Source organism: Hyaena hyaena, unplaced genomic scaffold (assembly GCF_003009895.1).
Source record: "Hyaena hyaena isolate Hyena2069 unplaced genomic scaffold, ASM300989v1 scaffold_483, whole genome shotgun sequence".
NCBI lineage: Eukaryota > Metazoa > Chordata > Mammalia > Carnivora > Hyaenidae > Hyaena > Hyaena hyaena.
In genome coordinates this window covers 817,476-835,278 of record NW_024081117.1, presented here as the reverse complement: position 1 = coordinate 835,278, position 17,803 = coordinate 817,476, and the positions used below count along the sequence as shown (strand labels likewise).

Genomic DNA, 17,803 nt, shown 5'->3' with positions numbered 1-17,803 from the left:
TTGTTGCTAGGAAAGTTGGACCTCTGTTTGTGACCACGGCATTCTTCCACTCATGGAATGGAGGGTCAGAATGTTTGTATGCTAGAAAAAAGATGGAAAGTTAGTTGTAGACAGGCAGATTTAAGTTTTAAAAAGTGATTCAAAGTCTGAGCTCTTACATTTCTTGTAATATGTGAAATCAGGAAAGACATTCTAATATTAGGTAAATGGTTAAATAAATTGTGGCATATTCCATATAGTAGACTATTACATGGCCATTAAATTTTTTAATGAAGCAATAACATTGAACTTAAATACGTTAAGGCAAAAAAAGGGATACAAATCAGATATACAGTATGACTTTATGTGGTAAAAACGCAGCAAAACAGTAACATTGAAAGCTTTTGGGGGACTATGGATGATTTTTCCCTTCTTTTCTCTATACTTTTCTTACTTTCCAGATTTTCTAGAATGAGCATGTATTTCTTAGATCATCAGGAAAAAAATGACCTAATTTATTTATTTTTTTTAAATGTTTTATTTATTTCTAGGAGAGAGACAGCATGAGTAGGGGAGGGTCAGAGAGAGAGGGAGTCACAGACTCTGGAACAGGCTCCAGGCTCTGAGCTGGCAGTCAGCACAGAGCCCGACGCGGGGCTCGAACCCACGAACCGTGAGATCATGACCTAAGTGAAAGTCGGACGCTTAACCAACTAAGCCACCCAGGCGCCCCAAAAATGACCTAATTTAAAAATAAGTTTATAGTCTTAGGTCTTATACACACTGTCCTCTTTTTAAAGGGAGGAGTGAAGGGCTTTTTGATTCTTTAATCCTTCCTCTGTGAGGCTGTCCTATTTTATCTAGCTTTGCTTCCTACATATTATAAGGGGTTTAAGTATGTATGAGGAAGCCCTCTATGTGGTGTTAGCTAATTTATTTTCATTCCTGAGTTTGCACTTTTGCCTTTCAAGAAAATGATCACTTAGTGTCTGAGCTTTTTAAAGCAAGAAATTGTTCTTCCGTACTTAAATTGAGCACCTAGTATATCAGTAAATTAGTAACATGATACTATTTGCTGGATAACAGCTTTAGTAAAGCCAGTTTGCATTGTACTATTTTTGCCCCTTAGAGTTGTTAGGTTTTTGAAAAATAGAGCAAGTGTTCAGAATATGTAGTGTTTCCTGGTTATTTAATGCTCTGTGTGCCAGAGTGCAAAGTGACTTTCCATCAATAAATCATACTTCTGTATTGATTATGAGTTGATTTAGAAGGAAGGAAGAGAGGGAGAGACCAGAGAGGAGTTATTTTGCTTAATAACCCCTTTAAAATTTTTCTTCTGTACTGAAGGACTTTTTTCTTTTCCTAGTATAGTATAACATTGTTAGAAATATTTTCAGAGTAAGATTCTGTCTTGAATAAGTAGCAAGAACGAACAAACACAGCCTTGCTTTTGTTAATACACAGACTTTTTCCTGAAATGAAAGTTATCATTTTTCACTGTTTCAGGACTGGGACTGAGCTTTGGCAATGAAGCTTGAAACATTAGGCTGTTCTGGACGGGCCCTAACAGGGCAGATGCTGGTGCAGCCACTCTCTCTCTCTCTTTTTTAATTTTTTAATTTACATCGAAGTTAGTTAGCATATAGGGTGACAATGATTTCAGGAGTATATTCCCTAATACCCCTTACCCATTTAGCCCATCCCCCTCCCACAGCCCCTCCTGCAGCCCTCTGTTTGTTCTCCATATTTAAAGAGTCTCTTAAATTTTATTCCCCTCCCTGTTTTTATATTATTTTTGCTTCCCTTCCCTTATGTTCATCTGTTTTGTATCGTAAAGCCCTCATATGAGTGAATTCATATACTTGTCTTTCTCTAATTTTGCTTAGTCTAATACCCTCTAGTTCCATTCATGTAATTGCAGATGGCAAGATTGATTCTTTTTGATTGCTGAGTAATACTCTATTGTATATATATACCACATCTTCTTGATCCTTTCATCCATTGAAGGACATTTGGGCTCTTTCCATACTTTGGCTATTGTCCATAGTGTCCGGTGCAGCCTCTCTCAGGGTGTAGGCAGGCAGGGCTGTGTCGGTGGGAGGGTAATCCACAATGGTAGCCCCAGCTCATTTCTCATTAGGAAACTCCTTTTGTACTTTTGTGTAAATGTATTTCTGATATTCTGGATATTGAAACCACTTTGACCAAATAATGAGAGCCATATTATTTGACGAGAAGCTAGAAAGCTATGTGAGAGGTCAGAATCATGCTCATGCTTCGAACTTTACTTCCTGCTCTGTGCTGAGGTTGGGTCACTCCATCTCTTCTGTTTCTGAACCAAGTTAAAGTAGATTTGATTTCTTTCTCTAAATGTGTTAACCTTCCAACCTTTGGTCTGATTTACTTCCTTGGATTGACCAAGTAAATAGAGTGGGTGGCCATTTAAGTGTTAGCAGCAATATTTTTCCAGAGAATTCTAACATGGGTAACATGGGAAGAGTTTATTGCACAGCAAAGGAGCATGGGTACATATGGATAGGATAAGGGCCACGAAGTTAGGTAGATTAATGTTGATTAATAACACATGTGTTTTGTATGTTTTTAATTTAATCTGTGGTAATACCCATTTTTCTGTCTTACAATTTAGACTCAGATTGATGGACAACTTTTCTTAATTAAGCACCTTTTGATCCTTCGTGAACAGATTGCTCCATTTCATACCGAATTCACCATTAAGGAAATTTCCCTGGACCTCAAGAAAACTAGAGGTACTTTATTGTCCTGGCTGGCACAGTTGGGTGTGTTTGACCTGTCCAAATGTGTCAGCAAGGGTCATAGGTTTATTTTATGTTCATCTGCAATTGTTTTGCATGCTCTGCTTGCTAAGCTTGTTACTTGTTCGTACTAAGCTGAGCTGTCAGCGTCCTAATTACATCTAACTTGCTGTATTTTCTTTATGAAGGGAGCTGTATCTGAGCATTTCAGTTTGTAATATAGTGTTACTTCTCTTTGACTCTGCCACATATCACCATAACCAGTTAAGAAATGAAAAATCAGTGTAACAACTACTTACAGTGTCAGCTAATTGGAGCAATTTTAAACATTGAGTAGAGTTTGTTAGTTCATGAAAATTCAGGAAGCCAGCTGGGTGAAATGGAGGAGTACTTATCTAAGAGTCTGAAAGAGTTGGGTTCTGTTCCTGGCCCATCATTTCCTGGCTCTTATGTGATCTCGGATGGGGGTTTTAGCTTTTCTGTCCCAGGTGAAATGAGCAGAATCAACTTGTCATGATAATTTCACCAGGTTATTGATATCATTAAGCATGAAAATGTATGTTTAAGTGCTTTATAAGCGCTAGGTGCTTAAATAAGCCTAATTGGTATTATTAAATCAGCTAGTTGTTAAATAATTAAGTGGATAGGGGTTCTGAATTGTTAATAGACATTGAATCATTTTGGGAAAGATGATTCATCCCTCCTGATGATTTGTCTCTGACTGGATTAGCAAGAGACCTGACTTCTGAAAGATCATAAAATAGTTATTTTCTAAGATGTTGGTTTTAAGTGGTTCAAGATATACAGTACTAAGAATATCCCTGGTTTCCCCTACTTACAAATTTTTCTAAACTTTATCTTTTCTTAACCATTTCCAAGAGAATTAAGCTCCACTGCCTTAAGCCCTTGTTTATATAATGAACTTCTCTCTTAAAAACTGAGGGAATTGAGAAAATAGTTACTCACATGATTTCCTGTACTCTGTGGTTTAGGAGCACTCCAAACACAGGATTTGCATGGGTGGCTGGTTGTTAGTTCCCTAATGACTGTGCTTGTAAAATAGCGGGCTTGATCTAATTCACCTGAGAACCAAAGTGGTCTCTTCCATGAGCCATGTTACAACAGTTTACTCTTTCTTTTCCTAATGTCCCTCCTTTTCACCACAGAGAATACTTTTTGGTTTTGTTGGGATTTGAATAGTAAGCCTGTGTGTTATTTATATATTTTATGATTTATTTATTTTTTAATGTTCATTTTTGAGTGAGAAAGAGAGATACACACAGACTGTGAGCAGGGGGAGGGGCAGAGAGCGAGGGAGACACAGATTCCGAAGCAGGCTCCAGGCTCTGTGCTGACAGCTCAGAGGGGCTCAAACCCACGAACAGTGACACCTGAGCCGAAGTTGGACATTTAACTGACTGAACCACTCAGGCGTGCCTATTTTTTTTTTTTTTTTTTTTTAGCAGCAGCCAGGTTTCCTGGCTTTGGTTTTTGTAGAATGCATAATTTTTTTAGAACTTATTCTCATCAGAGGCTTCCATCCCCCAACCGGTCTAGTTGATTCCCTTCAGCCCTTTCAGTGTGAAGCACAGGAATAGTGTTCTAACCTTGAAGAGTGTGAGGGTCTGCTGGTCCTTAATTTTTTTTAAGTGATGGAATAAAGTAGGCTGATCTCTCACTTATTTCCTAATCCATAATTTGTTACTACTTCCTTAGTTCTGGTATAGATCCACTGAAGTGTGAGAAAATGAAATGCCCTAAGATTTTTAGCAAATACTGGTTTAAAGTATGTTTTCCCTAAAACATCATAAAGCCTATATAATCCTATCATATACTGATTTGATTCTATTTATCACAGTCTTTTAGGTTATCTCGTAGAAAAGACAGCAGAAACAAGGAGCCATTTACCAAAGCTTTACTCTCAGTGCCGAGTGTGACAGAGATCTTTTTCAGTCAGATCTGGGTGCGGGCAGCAGGCACTGCCGTGTGCCATGTGCGTGCTGGGAACACCAGCGGCGGGGCGTTCGGTGCTTTGCTTTCTGCAGCGTGGCAAAGCGAAGATGTATCTTTTCTGACTATCACTCTAGGATACTTGCTGTCCCTACTTTGAAACCTCTAACCTCTCATGACTAACATTATATCTTATTGCATTTGAACATTGATGAGACCTCAGTTAGTACTTTCCACAGATTCTAGTTGGTCTGGAGGTTGAGGGGTCAATACGTCCTTTTGGTGTTTTCCTTCTGGCTGACACGTGAGTTTATTCACTCTGCTTTTCAAATGAATAAACTTCTGTGCCAGGCAGAATCCTAACAAACGAAGCTGGGTAAGTATATGAATTTTTTTTTTTTTTTTGAAAAACATATTTAGCACCCTAAAAGTATAGCAGTGAAATTTTAAGGTATCAATTACCATTTATCTTTTTTTTTTCTGTAAATGGATAATTGAGAGTAATAATCATGTCACAAGTCTGGCTTCTGGAAAATAACTGTGTGTGGGTACTGTAGCTGTGGTTGACACTAATCTCTCACTCCCCCATTCATGGAGGTGAGGTGGTACAAAGGAAACTTCTCCAGCTTCGGTAACAGAAAACTAGTGTATATTAACACACTGAAACAGTAACTCAGCTTTTCTCTTAAAACTGTACATGTTCACTGGATGAGTCATTTTGTTTCGCAGATGCAGCATTTAAAATCCTGAACCCCATGACTGTCCCAAGATTTTTTAGGCTGAATAGCAACAATGCCTTGATAGAGTTCTTGTTGGAGGTGAGAAGGAGTCTGTTTCATTGGTGGTGGGAGATAAACGGCATTCTTGACATGTCTGGTCATTTCTTGGCACATAAAAACGGGAGGAAATTGTCGTCTTCTTTTTAAGGGTACTCCTGAGATAAGAGAACATTACCTTGACTCTAAAAAAGATGTAGACCGGCATCTGAAATCGGCCTGCGAGCAGTTTATTCAGCAGCAGACCAAGCAGTTTGTAGAGCAGCTGGAGGAGTTCATGACAAAGGTAGAGACCTTGGTGCATACTTGCTAAAGTAATTTTGAATCCTTCCTTAGATTTCCTTTTGAATTACCCTCTTGTGAAAACTCTGGCAGGAGACAGTAATAGTAAGCCCAAATCTTAATGATTCCGTCTAGGAAATCACCGTGTTTCTTATTACGGAAGCTTTTTGGTTTGGACTTTTAGAGGCGGTTGCACAGTTTTTGGTTTTTAAGAGTGCAGATGTTGACTCCTAGCCAAAACCCATCAGCTGGCGAATGCTAGCAATGAAAAAAATCAGATTATGGGCTACTTTGACTTTCCTGTTTCAACCTAATTGTTGTTTTGTTTTAATACTTAAGTACTGTTATGAAGGACTTCATAAAAATGCTTAGAAAGTCTTGAAATTAGCTTTCATTTATTAAGCCTCTGCTGTCTGTCCGGACATGTATTAGAGGACATTATAATTATTAAGAATTAAATAATTAAAATATGACAGCCCTTTCTCTCAAATTTACTTACCCACGTCCTAACTGGGGAGACAAGATGTATCTTTGAAACGACCAGGAGACAACGAAGTGAATTATCAGTAATCTTTTTTCTGGGGCCATCAACGCTAATCTGCCTGAAGCCTGTGATTTTTGTTCGAAAGACAGAAGATACTTGTTTTTAAAAATAATAATAAATACCAAAAAAGCAATATAGAAATGTTAAAGCAGTCAAGCTACTCTTTTGTTTATCACTGGCATCATGGTACATGTTTACTGGATTTTAGTCCATTCATATTAAGTATTTGGAGTATATGTGTTTTTCCCCCACAGCATAAATTTAAAAAGAAAATGGTGGAAATGTTTCCTGCTGGGTTTTGATTTTTAAAAAATGGCACAAGTACTGATACTTTGTAATTTACAGGCAAGTCGTCATAGTTTTCGCTGAAATTATCCTTATGTGTGTAGGTTGTAGTGTGTATTTTTAGGAGAGTATCCACATTAATGCTGGTGGGAAATGTTGTAGGTGAGTATTCTGCAATAACAGAGCAGTAGATTGAATCTTCTGACATACTCAAGTGGATTATAGTGAAATCTAGGATTAAAGGGTTTTTCTGGAAAAGCATAGTCTTCATAGAAGTCCAGAGAATGTAAATTCACTGATGTGACTAAGCGAATGTTAGTATAAGTTTGGTAAATCTGAAATGACTCTGTAATTGTGCATTTTGGAAGGCTCTGACACTGTAAACATTTTTTAAAAATTAGAGGCTTATGGGGTGCCTGGCTGACTTAGTCGGAGCAAACGACTCTTGATCTTGGGGGTGTGTGTTCGAGCCCCAAGTTGGGTGTAGAGATTACTTAAAAATAAAATCTTACAAAAAAAAAAGAAGAGAGAGGTTTATGTTGAAAACATGTATTCCACGCCTGAATCATATAATGGTCCTCCGTGGACATGCTGCACATCTATAGTGGAGACACCTCTTTCGTACCCCCCTCACTGAGGGATTGGCGAGGGAAAGGCCCTGCCTCTGGACATCGTGGAGAAGCTGATCCCATCCCTTGTACTCAGGCTCTGTGTTGCCCTTGCTCAGGCCATTCACTGTTGCTTCATTTTCTTTTGTCCACCTTGGTCCCTCATTCCTCTTCAGGCTGCAGTCAGAATAGTTAGTAGGTACTACAGCTCAGAGGACTGATACCCTTTTATGTTCTCTTATTCCAAATTCAGGTCCCTTCCCCCATCCCGGTCGAGTGGGGTGAGTCAGAGACAAAGATGCGCACCCGCACGGGCATACAGCGGGAACACTAGAGTTCACACACACACATGTGATCATTTAAGACACTGCTTCTTGGAATTTGTGGACCCAGCATCTTTCACTTTTTATCTGGCGAATGCTGAGAATAGCAGAGACAAAATAAACGATTTTAAAACTTTAGAATGATTTTCTTTAAAGGTAAATTTGCAAGTACAGAATCTTGTGCCTCTTTTATTATAGTTGGCATTTTATAAGGCAGCCAGTGATTGTACCTTGATGAATGATTGCAAGAAAACCAGCATCCGTAGGTGCAGAAAGGAAACCGTATTTCATCTCTGATTTGGATGCATGCTTGTAGGTGTCTGTATTTTACCATTTCGATGTAAGCCTCACCAACAAAATGTTCTCAGCTAGTTTTTAAGTTTGGACTGATTTTTAAAATATATATGGGTTTGCATAATAAAACAAGCTGTGTGAGTGGAGAGAACATTCTTAGGCTGTCTGAAGACTTGTTTTTCAGCCTACAGACTCAGGTGTGATTCTGGTCCCCTGTCACCTGATATAAATTGCCCTTTTTGTTTGTATAGCTCCTTCCTTGGCTCTTCTTATGGAGATGCTGTGTTTTCATTAATGCTCATTACATCCCTGGCACCTAAAGAAAGTAAGCCATCTTCATTTCACAGATTGAGAAACTAAAGTTTTGCAGAGTGACCCAGTATACATAAGACAAACATTTCTATAGACTCTTAATCTGATTGGTGTAAACATCCTCCCTGATTTTTTGGTACAATTGATGAAGTTTTTTGAGGAAAATAAATTCAAAAGAACATACATGTTCTATTGCCTTGTTTCCTGCTCCTTGAAAAATAACCTTTTTTTCTAACTATTTGAGTGACCCTAAGGGAATGTAATACTTCTCTAAGTGTTGGAGGTAGGAAGTTCATATGAAAACAGTTTGGATCAGATATCTTCTCTCAAACTCGAAAACTGTCGATACTTTTTCTTTATTGTTTTAGAATTCCATTGTACTGAACATTGCTTGAAACAAACCCTTAAGTAGGGGTTGGACTGGCCATGGATATAATAGAGAGAGCCTAGAATTTCAACTCAGGAAAGCGGAGCTGTCTCTAGATCCCCTTCTGCCACCTCCTGAGTGAAATGGTAGCGAGGTAGTTTCTCCAAGCTTAGCTATTGCATCCCTCTTCCCTACTTAAGGGCATTATGAGGACCAAAAGATCATTTCTGCAATAGACTATGTAAATGCTGCAGAAATGTTATAGTAAAATATGACACATTTGAAGTGCAGGTTTTGCTTTAGCAAAAATCCAAATGAAAGCATTTTAAAGGAAGTACATTTCAAGTTTATAACTAAGCTAAAAGTGTTTCCCCCTGGTGGGACCAGTTTATGCTAAAAATACTCAGACTTGTATTTGGCAATATTCATTTTCTTTCAAGTAGTTTTCTGAAGTGTTGTGAGTTTATTCTTAATATTCCCTCTGAACTGTTATTAATTTCCTCAGCAACACTATAAATTTAAATTTCATCTGATTGTAGTACATGTGATAATATTTGACCTATAAATTTAATTTTTGTTCTCAAGGAGTTATAACCCAATGGGAAAACAAGATAGAAAATATGCAAACATTACGAAGTGTGTCTCAGTGTCATCATGAAACACTGGGTCTGTGTTCATCTCATAAGGTTTTTGAACGAGATTAGGGTTAATTGGGGAAAACTTTTGAAGAAAATGCTCTTTGCAGTTTGACCTAAAGATAAGTATATATTACTGAGATAATAGAGCTGGGTATACAAGTTTGTGTTGCTTTGTAATATAAAAATAACTAATTCAGTCTAAACCTATAGTATCTGTGTCATTATGAAATTGATTAACTTCTGGAACAATCACTGGAAGAATAGGAAGCCATTACTATTAAAACATAACTGTTGGACACAGAAGAATGTCCAGATTTTCGAGTTAAATGGAGGAAAAACATGTCACAGCACTGTGTTCTTAATTTTGTAAATGTAGACCCATGAGTATGTTTACATGTTTACGTTGGGAGTATTTCAGATACTATATACTAAACTGAGCATATTTCTCTTTTAGCATTGTCTAATCTATAATCCTATACATGATTTGTCTTTAAAAGCTGCATCTCACAATTAAAAAGATACAGAGAGGAATTGGGTGACATAGGAAATGGTGATTTTATACACCTGGCAACACGAGCAGGCCTGTGAGCTTGGATCGGAGTTAACATTGTATCCTGTCCGTGCCCATCTTCTGCCTAAATACTTCTGTGGCCCTCTTTATTCGAAAGAGTTGGCTCTCACATTTTTCTCCCGAGACTGTAGTGAGGCCAAGGTCACAGCCTGGACTTTTGGCACCTAACAGACCATTTAAAAACATGTTTTATGCAGTTTTGGTCCTTCACTGTCCCCAACTACACCTTAGCCCCACCGTAATTTGCCATCTTAAGAACAGACTTACCCAGGCGACCAAATGTCCTTTTTTGGTTTGCTTCTCTGTACCGATGGCTGAGGAGTGACCAGCCATAGCACTGGTTGGTCCGCTGTGCCTTTTGATGCTACTTGGAAGTCTTGTTCATCTTTAAAACATTCTCTCTGCCTGTGTAAAAGTATAAAGTAAAAGGAATTCCTAGGTATGTAAAGGAGATTTTGTCCTGCTGGGGTGATATTTTTCTAACAGTATACAAATAATAATTTAATGTGAATGTAATAGTCCACTTAAAAAAAAGACCTGTTTTGTGTTCATATTTCCCTGGGTCCTCAGTTTTACTTTCTCTAAGATGTTCAGGACATTGGTGTTCAGGACAAAGGCAAGACCATACATGCCTTAAAATCACAAAAGAAGTTTTGCTAAATTACGTTTTTAATTGAGAGAGTTATGGGTTATGGTGCAGATTTCAGGGTTACACTTTTGACTAGTGTTACTGTCTCACAGGTTCAGATGGTATTGTGTGTCCTTCAAGAGTGGTGACATGAAAGGACACGTTTTTCTTTTTGTCTCCTCCACAGGTTTCAGCATTGAAGACGATGGCCAGTCAGGGAGGCCCCAAGTACACTCTTTCACAGCAGCCTTGGGCCCAGCCAGGTATTCGCAGTTTATTTACTATTTGGGATTTCTTTTGGGGGGGATGTTGATTAATTTGCATTTCTGTGGTCTCTGGCAGCTCGGAGTTGGTTTCCCGCTCCTCCTGCGGTTTGTGTTGATGCAGGATGCAGTTTGGAGCTGACTTGACTTAATGGGCTGACAAGGCTCCTTGCATTTCAAAAAGCATTCAAGGAAGGAAGAATTAAAAAGAAAAAAAAAATACACACACATTGTGGCTTAGGTGGAAACACTTTGATTCTGTACACCTGCTTTTCATCGTGCTGGAGCTCTGATGAAAGCACTCTAGGTGGTGGTCTGAGACGAGGGGACAGGGGGCCGCTGCTGTGCCCGAGTAGTACGTGAAGAAGTGCTGGGTCATTATTTCGTTTCACATCTTAATGCGACTTACAGCCTCTGTTCGTTAACAGTTTAGAGTGTTCGAGGAGAGTAGTAAAAATTGTGGTGTCTGCAGGGAGTTTGCGGACCATGTCATTGTTTGATTGGCAGATAATGCTTGAGAGGTTCCAGGCTTCCTCTTTCCTAAATGTAAATTTTGTGTATGTGTGTCAGAGGGACTTTTTCTTTTCTTTTCTTTTCTTTTTTTTTTTTTTGTCTTTAGCATTAGACCTCAGGTATTTAAAATCACAACTTTGTGAGTTAGTGTTGGTTTGTTTTGTCGCATTTTAAGTTGCCTTTAAACTGAAAGGAATCATTTTGGTAGATTAGTATTTTTGGCCATTCTCTGGCCCATATCGTGATAGAGATCTTTTGAAACCAAAAAGGACAAAATGGTAAAAGAATTTTGTTTTTAATTCTGGATAAGCTGTATCCGAGTTGGTGGGGCAGCTTTTTGCTCAGAGTGATACAGATCCAAATTCAGGATAAGTATCCATAAAAAATTGACTGTCTACAGCACCTAAATCTGGTGTTAGGTTTTTAATATAATTGGCTTTCAGTATTGAAAGAATATTAATGTTTGCCAGGTATTTCTTTTGGGGAAAAGAACTGAGGCCATTCTGAACATTTTCAGTTAGTCTTATTAATGCCTCCGGTTAATTTGAAGTTGAACTAGAACTAAGAAGCTGAAGGAGAAGCTGAGTATCTCCTAGGAGGATTTGTAAATGTACAGAGTTATCACTTGTGTTTGAATGAAGATGGGATTTTATTCCAATACTTTGTCTCATGAACTTTGATGATGTAATATAGGTTTGCCTTGATTTGCTTTATTGCAAATAAACTTTGTGACTATTTTAGGCTTTTAGTTTATTGTGAGGGAGACCGTGAATGTTTTACTGTCGTCATTATTTTAAACCTTTGTATCATGTGTGAGATTGAAATCTTCATTATGTTACCAAAGGACGGAGATCATACGTGATACAGAAGTACGTTCTGCCAGAAGACAGAAAATGCGATTCTCTTACTGGTAACACTGGAAATTCTAATCATAGTCAGCTGTGGTGGTAGCCGCCTGTCCTGACCCCTCACAGTTGGGAGCAGACTAGTCACGCCATAACTCAGCACACTTCGAGAAGGAATTCTGACCACCTTTGGGTTAATTGGGACTTCGGCTCAAGGTTTCAGTCACTTACAGGACTTATTTAGAAACAGCTGATTTTATTTTGAATGTTTATATAAATGAAACTCTTGGGTGCAATAATTTTTTTTTTAAATAGGTAGAACCAATAGACAGGCATAGGCATATTTAATACATCTAAGCCCAAGGGCTTGATGCATAATTAATAATTATTTTTCTTTCCTCTTTGGAAAGATCCTCCTTCACTCAAAACCGGGGCTGTCCTTTTCCCCAGTGGGGGCCTGGTGAGGCGCCCCGGTTAGGCGTGTGGTGTCCCAGGGCATTACTGGCCTGGGCGTTAGTAAAGCGGGAGCGGAGGAAAGGAAGCTGACAGCGGGACAGGTTGCAGTGGGGCTTGCTCTTTTGTCTTTAACCCACTTCCTGACTTTGTGAGGGAGGAGGGCGTGGCTCAGACAGCGGCGGCACTCTGGTTTGCCTCGTTGTGCCTTCTGTCCCGTGGAGCCGCGCGGAGCTGTGGAGTTGCTGTTTCCTCTCCTGTGTGACAAGAAGTCCGCATTGAAATGTTGGAGAGATGTTTGGGCGTTTGGGGTGGGAGCATCGAGAACAATCTAGGGACCTGTCTAGGGCCCTAGGTACCTGAGGTGACTGGTTCAGGCAGACTTGATCGGATGTGTGGGGATCATTTCATGATAAACCCAAAGGAGATTGAGTTGTAAATTAGGATGCTGGTTTGCTAACTTACTCTGAGAAATATACCTTAATAGGAACTAGAGGGTATTCACTAGGCTTCCCACCCACCTTTTGGTTATCACGGGCTCTGATAACTGACTTAGGGATCCCTGAAGTGTGTTAGTGAGGACAGAACGAGAGCACATGGAATTAAGTGCCTTATAGGAGCATTCATCTATTTTTATGAAAAATAAGCAATCCTGCATTGTTTGTTCTTTCTTCTTAAGAGCCTTATACTTTCTTGCCCTGTTCTATTACAACCCTCCTCAATTAAAAAAAAAGTTTAATATGATATAAAAATTAAGCTATTAAAAAGTATATAAAATGAAAAGTAATTCTGTTTTTCATCTCCAAGGTGGTCTTCTCAAAGGTAACCACTATAAATAGCTTCTTTTCCCCAGTTATTATATATGTACTGGCATATATGGACTTTTAAAATGTTGTAAACATAAAATTATACTTCTATTCCTTTCTTTTTTTTTTTTTTTTTACTTATTCTGTATCTTGGAGCCCTTTCTATACTGGCATATCTAGCTCTGGGCATTCTATTTAGTGGATGTGTGGAATGCATCTCTGTAGCACAGTGTGATAATTCCGTTAACAGATAATGTATTAATTTTTTTATCCCCCATCTTTTTAAATGTCCCTGTACACACATATTTTGGTAATTTGTAAGTATGTCCATAAGGTAAATTTCTAGCAGCGGCAGTGTTAGGCAATAGAGTATATGGGTATTTTCAGTTTGCTGCATTGCCTAATATCCCTCTAGAGAGGCTGAACCAGGGCCAGTGGAGGAGGCCTGTTTCTGCACACCCTTAACCAAATGTGGATGTTTGCAGTCTCAGTAATCTTTACCAGTCCAAAAATATCTCCGTTGTTTTTTTTGTTGTTGTTGTGGTTGGTTGGTTGGTTGGTTGGTTGATTTTTGAGAGAGAGATAGGGAGAGATAGAGCGAGAGTGCGTGCATGCCAGGGAGGGACAGAGAGAGAGGGAGAATCCCAATCAGGCCTACATGCTTAGCGCGGGGTGGGGGTGGGGGGTGGTTTGATCCCACAAACCGTGGGACCATGACTTGAACCAAAATAAAGAATTAGATGCTTAACTGACTCAGCTACCCAAGCACCCCATCCATTGTTTTAATATATATTTCTTTAATTATGAGTAAAATTGAACATCTTTGAAACTATTAAGCAGTTTTTTTCTTTATAGCTTTCTAGGTAGTTTCCTCTTAAATTACCTCATACAGATTACTAGTCTTCTTTTTAGTTTGTATTTCTTTTCAGATGCTATGCAGTGGGCTTTATAATTTTGTCAGTTACAGTCTTCTGGAATTCTGTGCCCTTTCTGATAATACAGTATAAGAATGTAACGGATGGGTTTTTAGTTCCCATTAAATACGTGTGTGGATATTGTCGGGATGATCTCACAAAATCATCTCAAGTAAGAGAGTGTCTCTTACTGCTGTCAGTTCTATGAATAAGCTCATTCATAATGAAGTAATTCTTAGTAGTGTCTCTCTGCAAATAATTTTTTTTTAGCTTATCTCAGTTCCAAAGGCAAGCTAGGATAGCCCCTGTAAGTGTCCTGAAGGGTGTTGGGGGAATTCTTTTGCCATCTCAGCCTTCAGAAGTAGAATTTTGTGTTTAGTAGGTACATAATGAATGTTTATAGGGCTTGTGATTAAACTTGATGGATAGGAAGAGTGAAAGAAAATTGGGGGGCAAATAGAGATCTTTCTTTGGCCATTTTTCTCTCCCTTTATTCCCCTCTGAATGAAAATGGAAGTGTTTCTTCTCTTTTTCTTGGTAATGCTAACGAGGTCCATTCTTTCCAGCAAAGGTCTGTGAGCTTGTAGCGGGTACCTACAAGACCATAAAAGCAAAGCTGCCTCTGACCTTGAGAAGTATGTCATTGTACCTCTCCAATAAAGATACAGAGTTCATCTTGTTTAAACCTGTTAGGGTGAGTATTGTGATATTTTATTTGAATGTTGGCCAGTCTCTTCAAGTGTTCTTTCCATGTCTACCATTTTCTTCTTCCTGTGAAATTTTAAAATGTTGGTATACTATTCTAGTAAAGTTGATTAATAATCACTGTGATTCTTGAACGGCTTTAAGTCAGTACTTTCCTGATTATATCCTCTCCCTGCCTTTGTCTTAAGTTCTTTATGTTACCTATGGCAACAAATAATTTTGACCTTAAAGTACAAATTAGTAAAAAAAAAAATAATAATAAAAAAAAAGAAGTCAGTTAGACCTAACATTGAATGTGGCCCAGTACTTGAAAAAGCACCATTTCAGGAACTTTGCTTCATTTTACTGGTGAGCAGTGGAAATAAATGGCTTGCAGTGGCCGCCCAGGGATTAAATGTCAGAGTAAATTTAGTGCTCATAACTTCCAGCTCTGTGTTGAGCTCACATCTTTACCAAAGCATTGGTTGCTTTTTAAAGTACATTTTATGTGTCTGGAAACTTTATTATCTTTTGTGTAAGAAATTGCTGCTGGGAGCTCTTACTGTTCTCTGGGGTGAGGGGTGGGGAGGGGACAGGGATTACTGGAGTTTAATTTTTCCAGGAAGTGTTATATGGTAAGTCTTAGGTTGTGCTAGCATGTGAATTATTAAGTAGAAATTATATGTCTTTGGTAATCCAGTGAAAGATACATTCCCTCCACTTGTTTGGCAAATATCATTAAGATTTAGCAGTCTTAAAGGGGTGCCTGGGTGGCTCAGTGGGTTAAGTGTATGACTTTTGATTTCAGCTCAGATCATGATCCTGCCGTTCGTGAGTTTGAGCCCCACATTGGGGTCTGCATTGACAATGCAGAGGCTGCTTGGGATTCTCTCCCTATTTCTCTCTGCCCCTCCCCTGCTTGCTTGCTCTCTCTCTCTCAAAATAAATAAACATTAAAAAAAAAAAAAAAAAGATGTAGCATTCTTAGAGGGGGCAAACCAAGGAATAGACCCATAACTATAGAGAACAAACTGATAGTTACTAGAGAGGAGGTGGGCGGGTGAAATAGGCATTGGGGATTAAGGAGTACACTTGTCATGGTGAGCATTATGTGTTTATGGAAGTGTTGAGTCACTGGATAGTACACTTGAAACTAATATCACACTGTATGTTAACTAGAATTTAAATGAAAACTTAAAAAAATATTTAACGTTCTTAGTGCTTCATGTTTAAGACAACTACATGTTTCTGGTGACTCATTTAATATGATTACCTCTTCTTCTTCCTAAGAATAATATTCAGCAAGTTTTCCAGAAATTCCACGTTCTGCTAAAGGAAGATTTTAGCCCTGAAGATACCCAGATCATTGCTTGTCCTTCAATGGAACAGGTAATCCATCATCAGAAGATCTTTGTTACTTTTATTCCTTCCTGGTTATTTTACTTGGCTAGATAATGTCTTTGAGTAACTATGTTTTTAATTTCAATTTAAAAACTTGTACATTACTGGGGTACCTGGGTTGGCTCAGTCAGTTAAATGTCTGACTCTTGATTTTGGCTCAGGTCATGATCTCATGGTTGTGAGACTGAGCCCCACGACAGGCTCTGTGCTGGGTATGGAGCCTGCTTAAGATTCTCTCTCTCCCTTTCCTTCTGCCCCTCCCCTGTGTACGCTCACTCTCTCTCTCAAAAAAAGTAGGAATTGTACATTATTGTATTCTGATGAGCAAGAATTCAAACTTTGAGTTGCTCTCTCAGATTTTTGGTGATGGCTTTGTAAGTTTGCTTTTAAATCCTTTCTGATTGAAAGTTGCTGTGTTTGACATGAATGAACTGTTTGTGAAAGATTCAAATAATGGTTAAGTTGCTGAATAATTTTATTTGAAGTATGCATGAAAGGAGGCCCACATTTCCAATGAAAAAAAGTTATCTTAGGGATTCGATGTTAGAATTGTTTCATGTTCTCTCCCTAAATTTGAAGAACTGAATATAGAGCTCAGTCTATGTTTACTATTATTCATGTATTCAGTTTAGCCAGCAAGTTTTTATTGAGCATGTGTTAATGTATTAGGGTAGGCTGGTACTATGGAGGGTATTTTATTTCTGGTTTTAAGTTTGGTATAGCTTACAAGTTTTATATGTGTAAGGACTAGAGGCTGTGGGAGCAAGTGGTAAGGTGAGGGAGCCTAATCAGGGTGGGTGGAGAGTTGGGGGAGGGACTGCAGCAGTGAGTGTGGGTGAATCTTTCGGGGTTAACACATTGGGAGAGAAAAGGTGTAGCTGGAGGAGAAATGGGGTCTTTTTAAAATTGAGATAGAACTCCTTTGCCATAAAATGCACCCTTATAAAGTCGACAATTCATTGGCTTTTAGTAGATTCACTAAGTTGTGCAACTGTTGTCACTATCTAATTCCAGCACATTTTCGTGCCCTCCCAGAAGAAACCTCATACCCATTCGCAGATACCCTGTTCCTCCATCTTCTGTAATTTACTCTTTGTCTCTATGAGTTTTCCCATTCTGGACATTTTAGTAAATGGAGTCATACAGTATATTTCCTTTTATGACTGGCTTCTTTGTTTTACCAGAATGTTTTTAAGAGTCTTCCATGTCATAGCATGTATCAGAACTTCATTCTTTTTTATGGCTTTGTATATTCCTTTGTATGGATAGATGGGTCATATTTTAAAAAGATGAGTCTGTGGTTCCAGGATTTTAGTTAAAATATTTTTTTGTAAGTCGTTTGAAGTAATTATATTCTGTGTGATTATACTACTAACTTGATATATAGTTAGGTTTTTTCCAGCACTTTGATTTAATTTTATTCTTTTATTATATAAAAGAATATATACTTACATGGCTTTCAAGTCAGAATTCTAGAACAAGGTAGAATTGGAGATGTCTTGCTTTCCTTTCAGTCCCCTCCAGCCTTTTCCTTCCTTTACCTTATAAATATTTTAATTTGTTACTGGATTATCTTTTTTCTTTTAAAGATAG

The 17,803-nt window shown here is 38.4% G+C and overlaps 1 protein-coding gene across 2 annotated transcripts in view; it reads left to right on the top strand.

The window, feature by feature from the left end:
- Positions 1-17,803, top strand: part of COG3 (component of oligomeric golgi complex 3) — a 64,761-nt gene that overhangs the window by 42,443 nt on the left and 4,515 nt on the right. For both annotated transcript variants that reach the window (XR_005532122.1, XM_039254370.1), the window contains exons 17-22: positions 2,627-2,747; positions 5,433-5,521; positions 5,631-5,765; positions 10,519-10,594; positions 14,692-14,819; positions 16,100-16,198. Coding sequence is in view for 1 of the 2 variants with exons in the window: in XM_039254370.1 (XP_039110301.1) it covers positions 2,627-2,747; positions 5,433-5,521; positions 5,631-5,765; positions 10,519-10,594; positions 14,692-14,819; positions 16,100-16,198 (648 nt within the window). In the remaining variant the exon portion in view is untranslated. The remainder of the gene's footprint in view (positions 1-2,626; positions 2,748-5,432; positions 5,522-5,630; positions 5,766-10,518; positions 10,595-14,691; positions 14,820-16,099; positions 16,199-17,803) is intronic.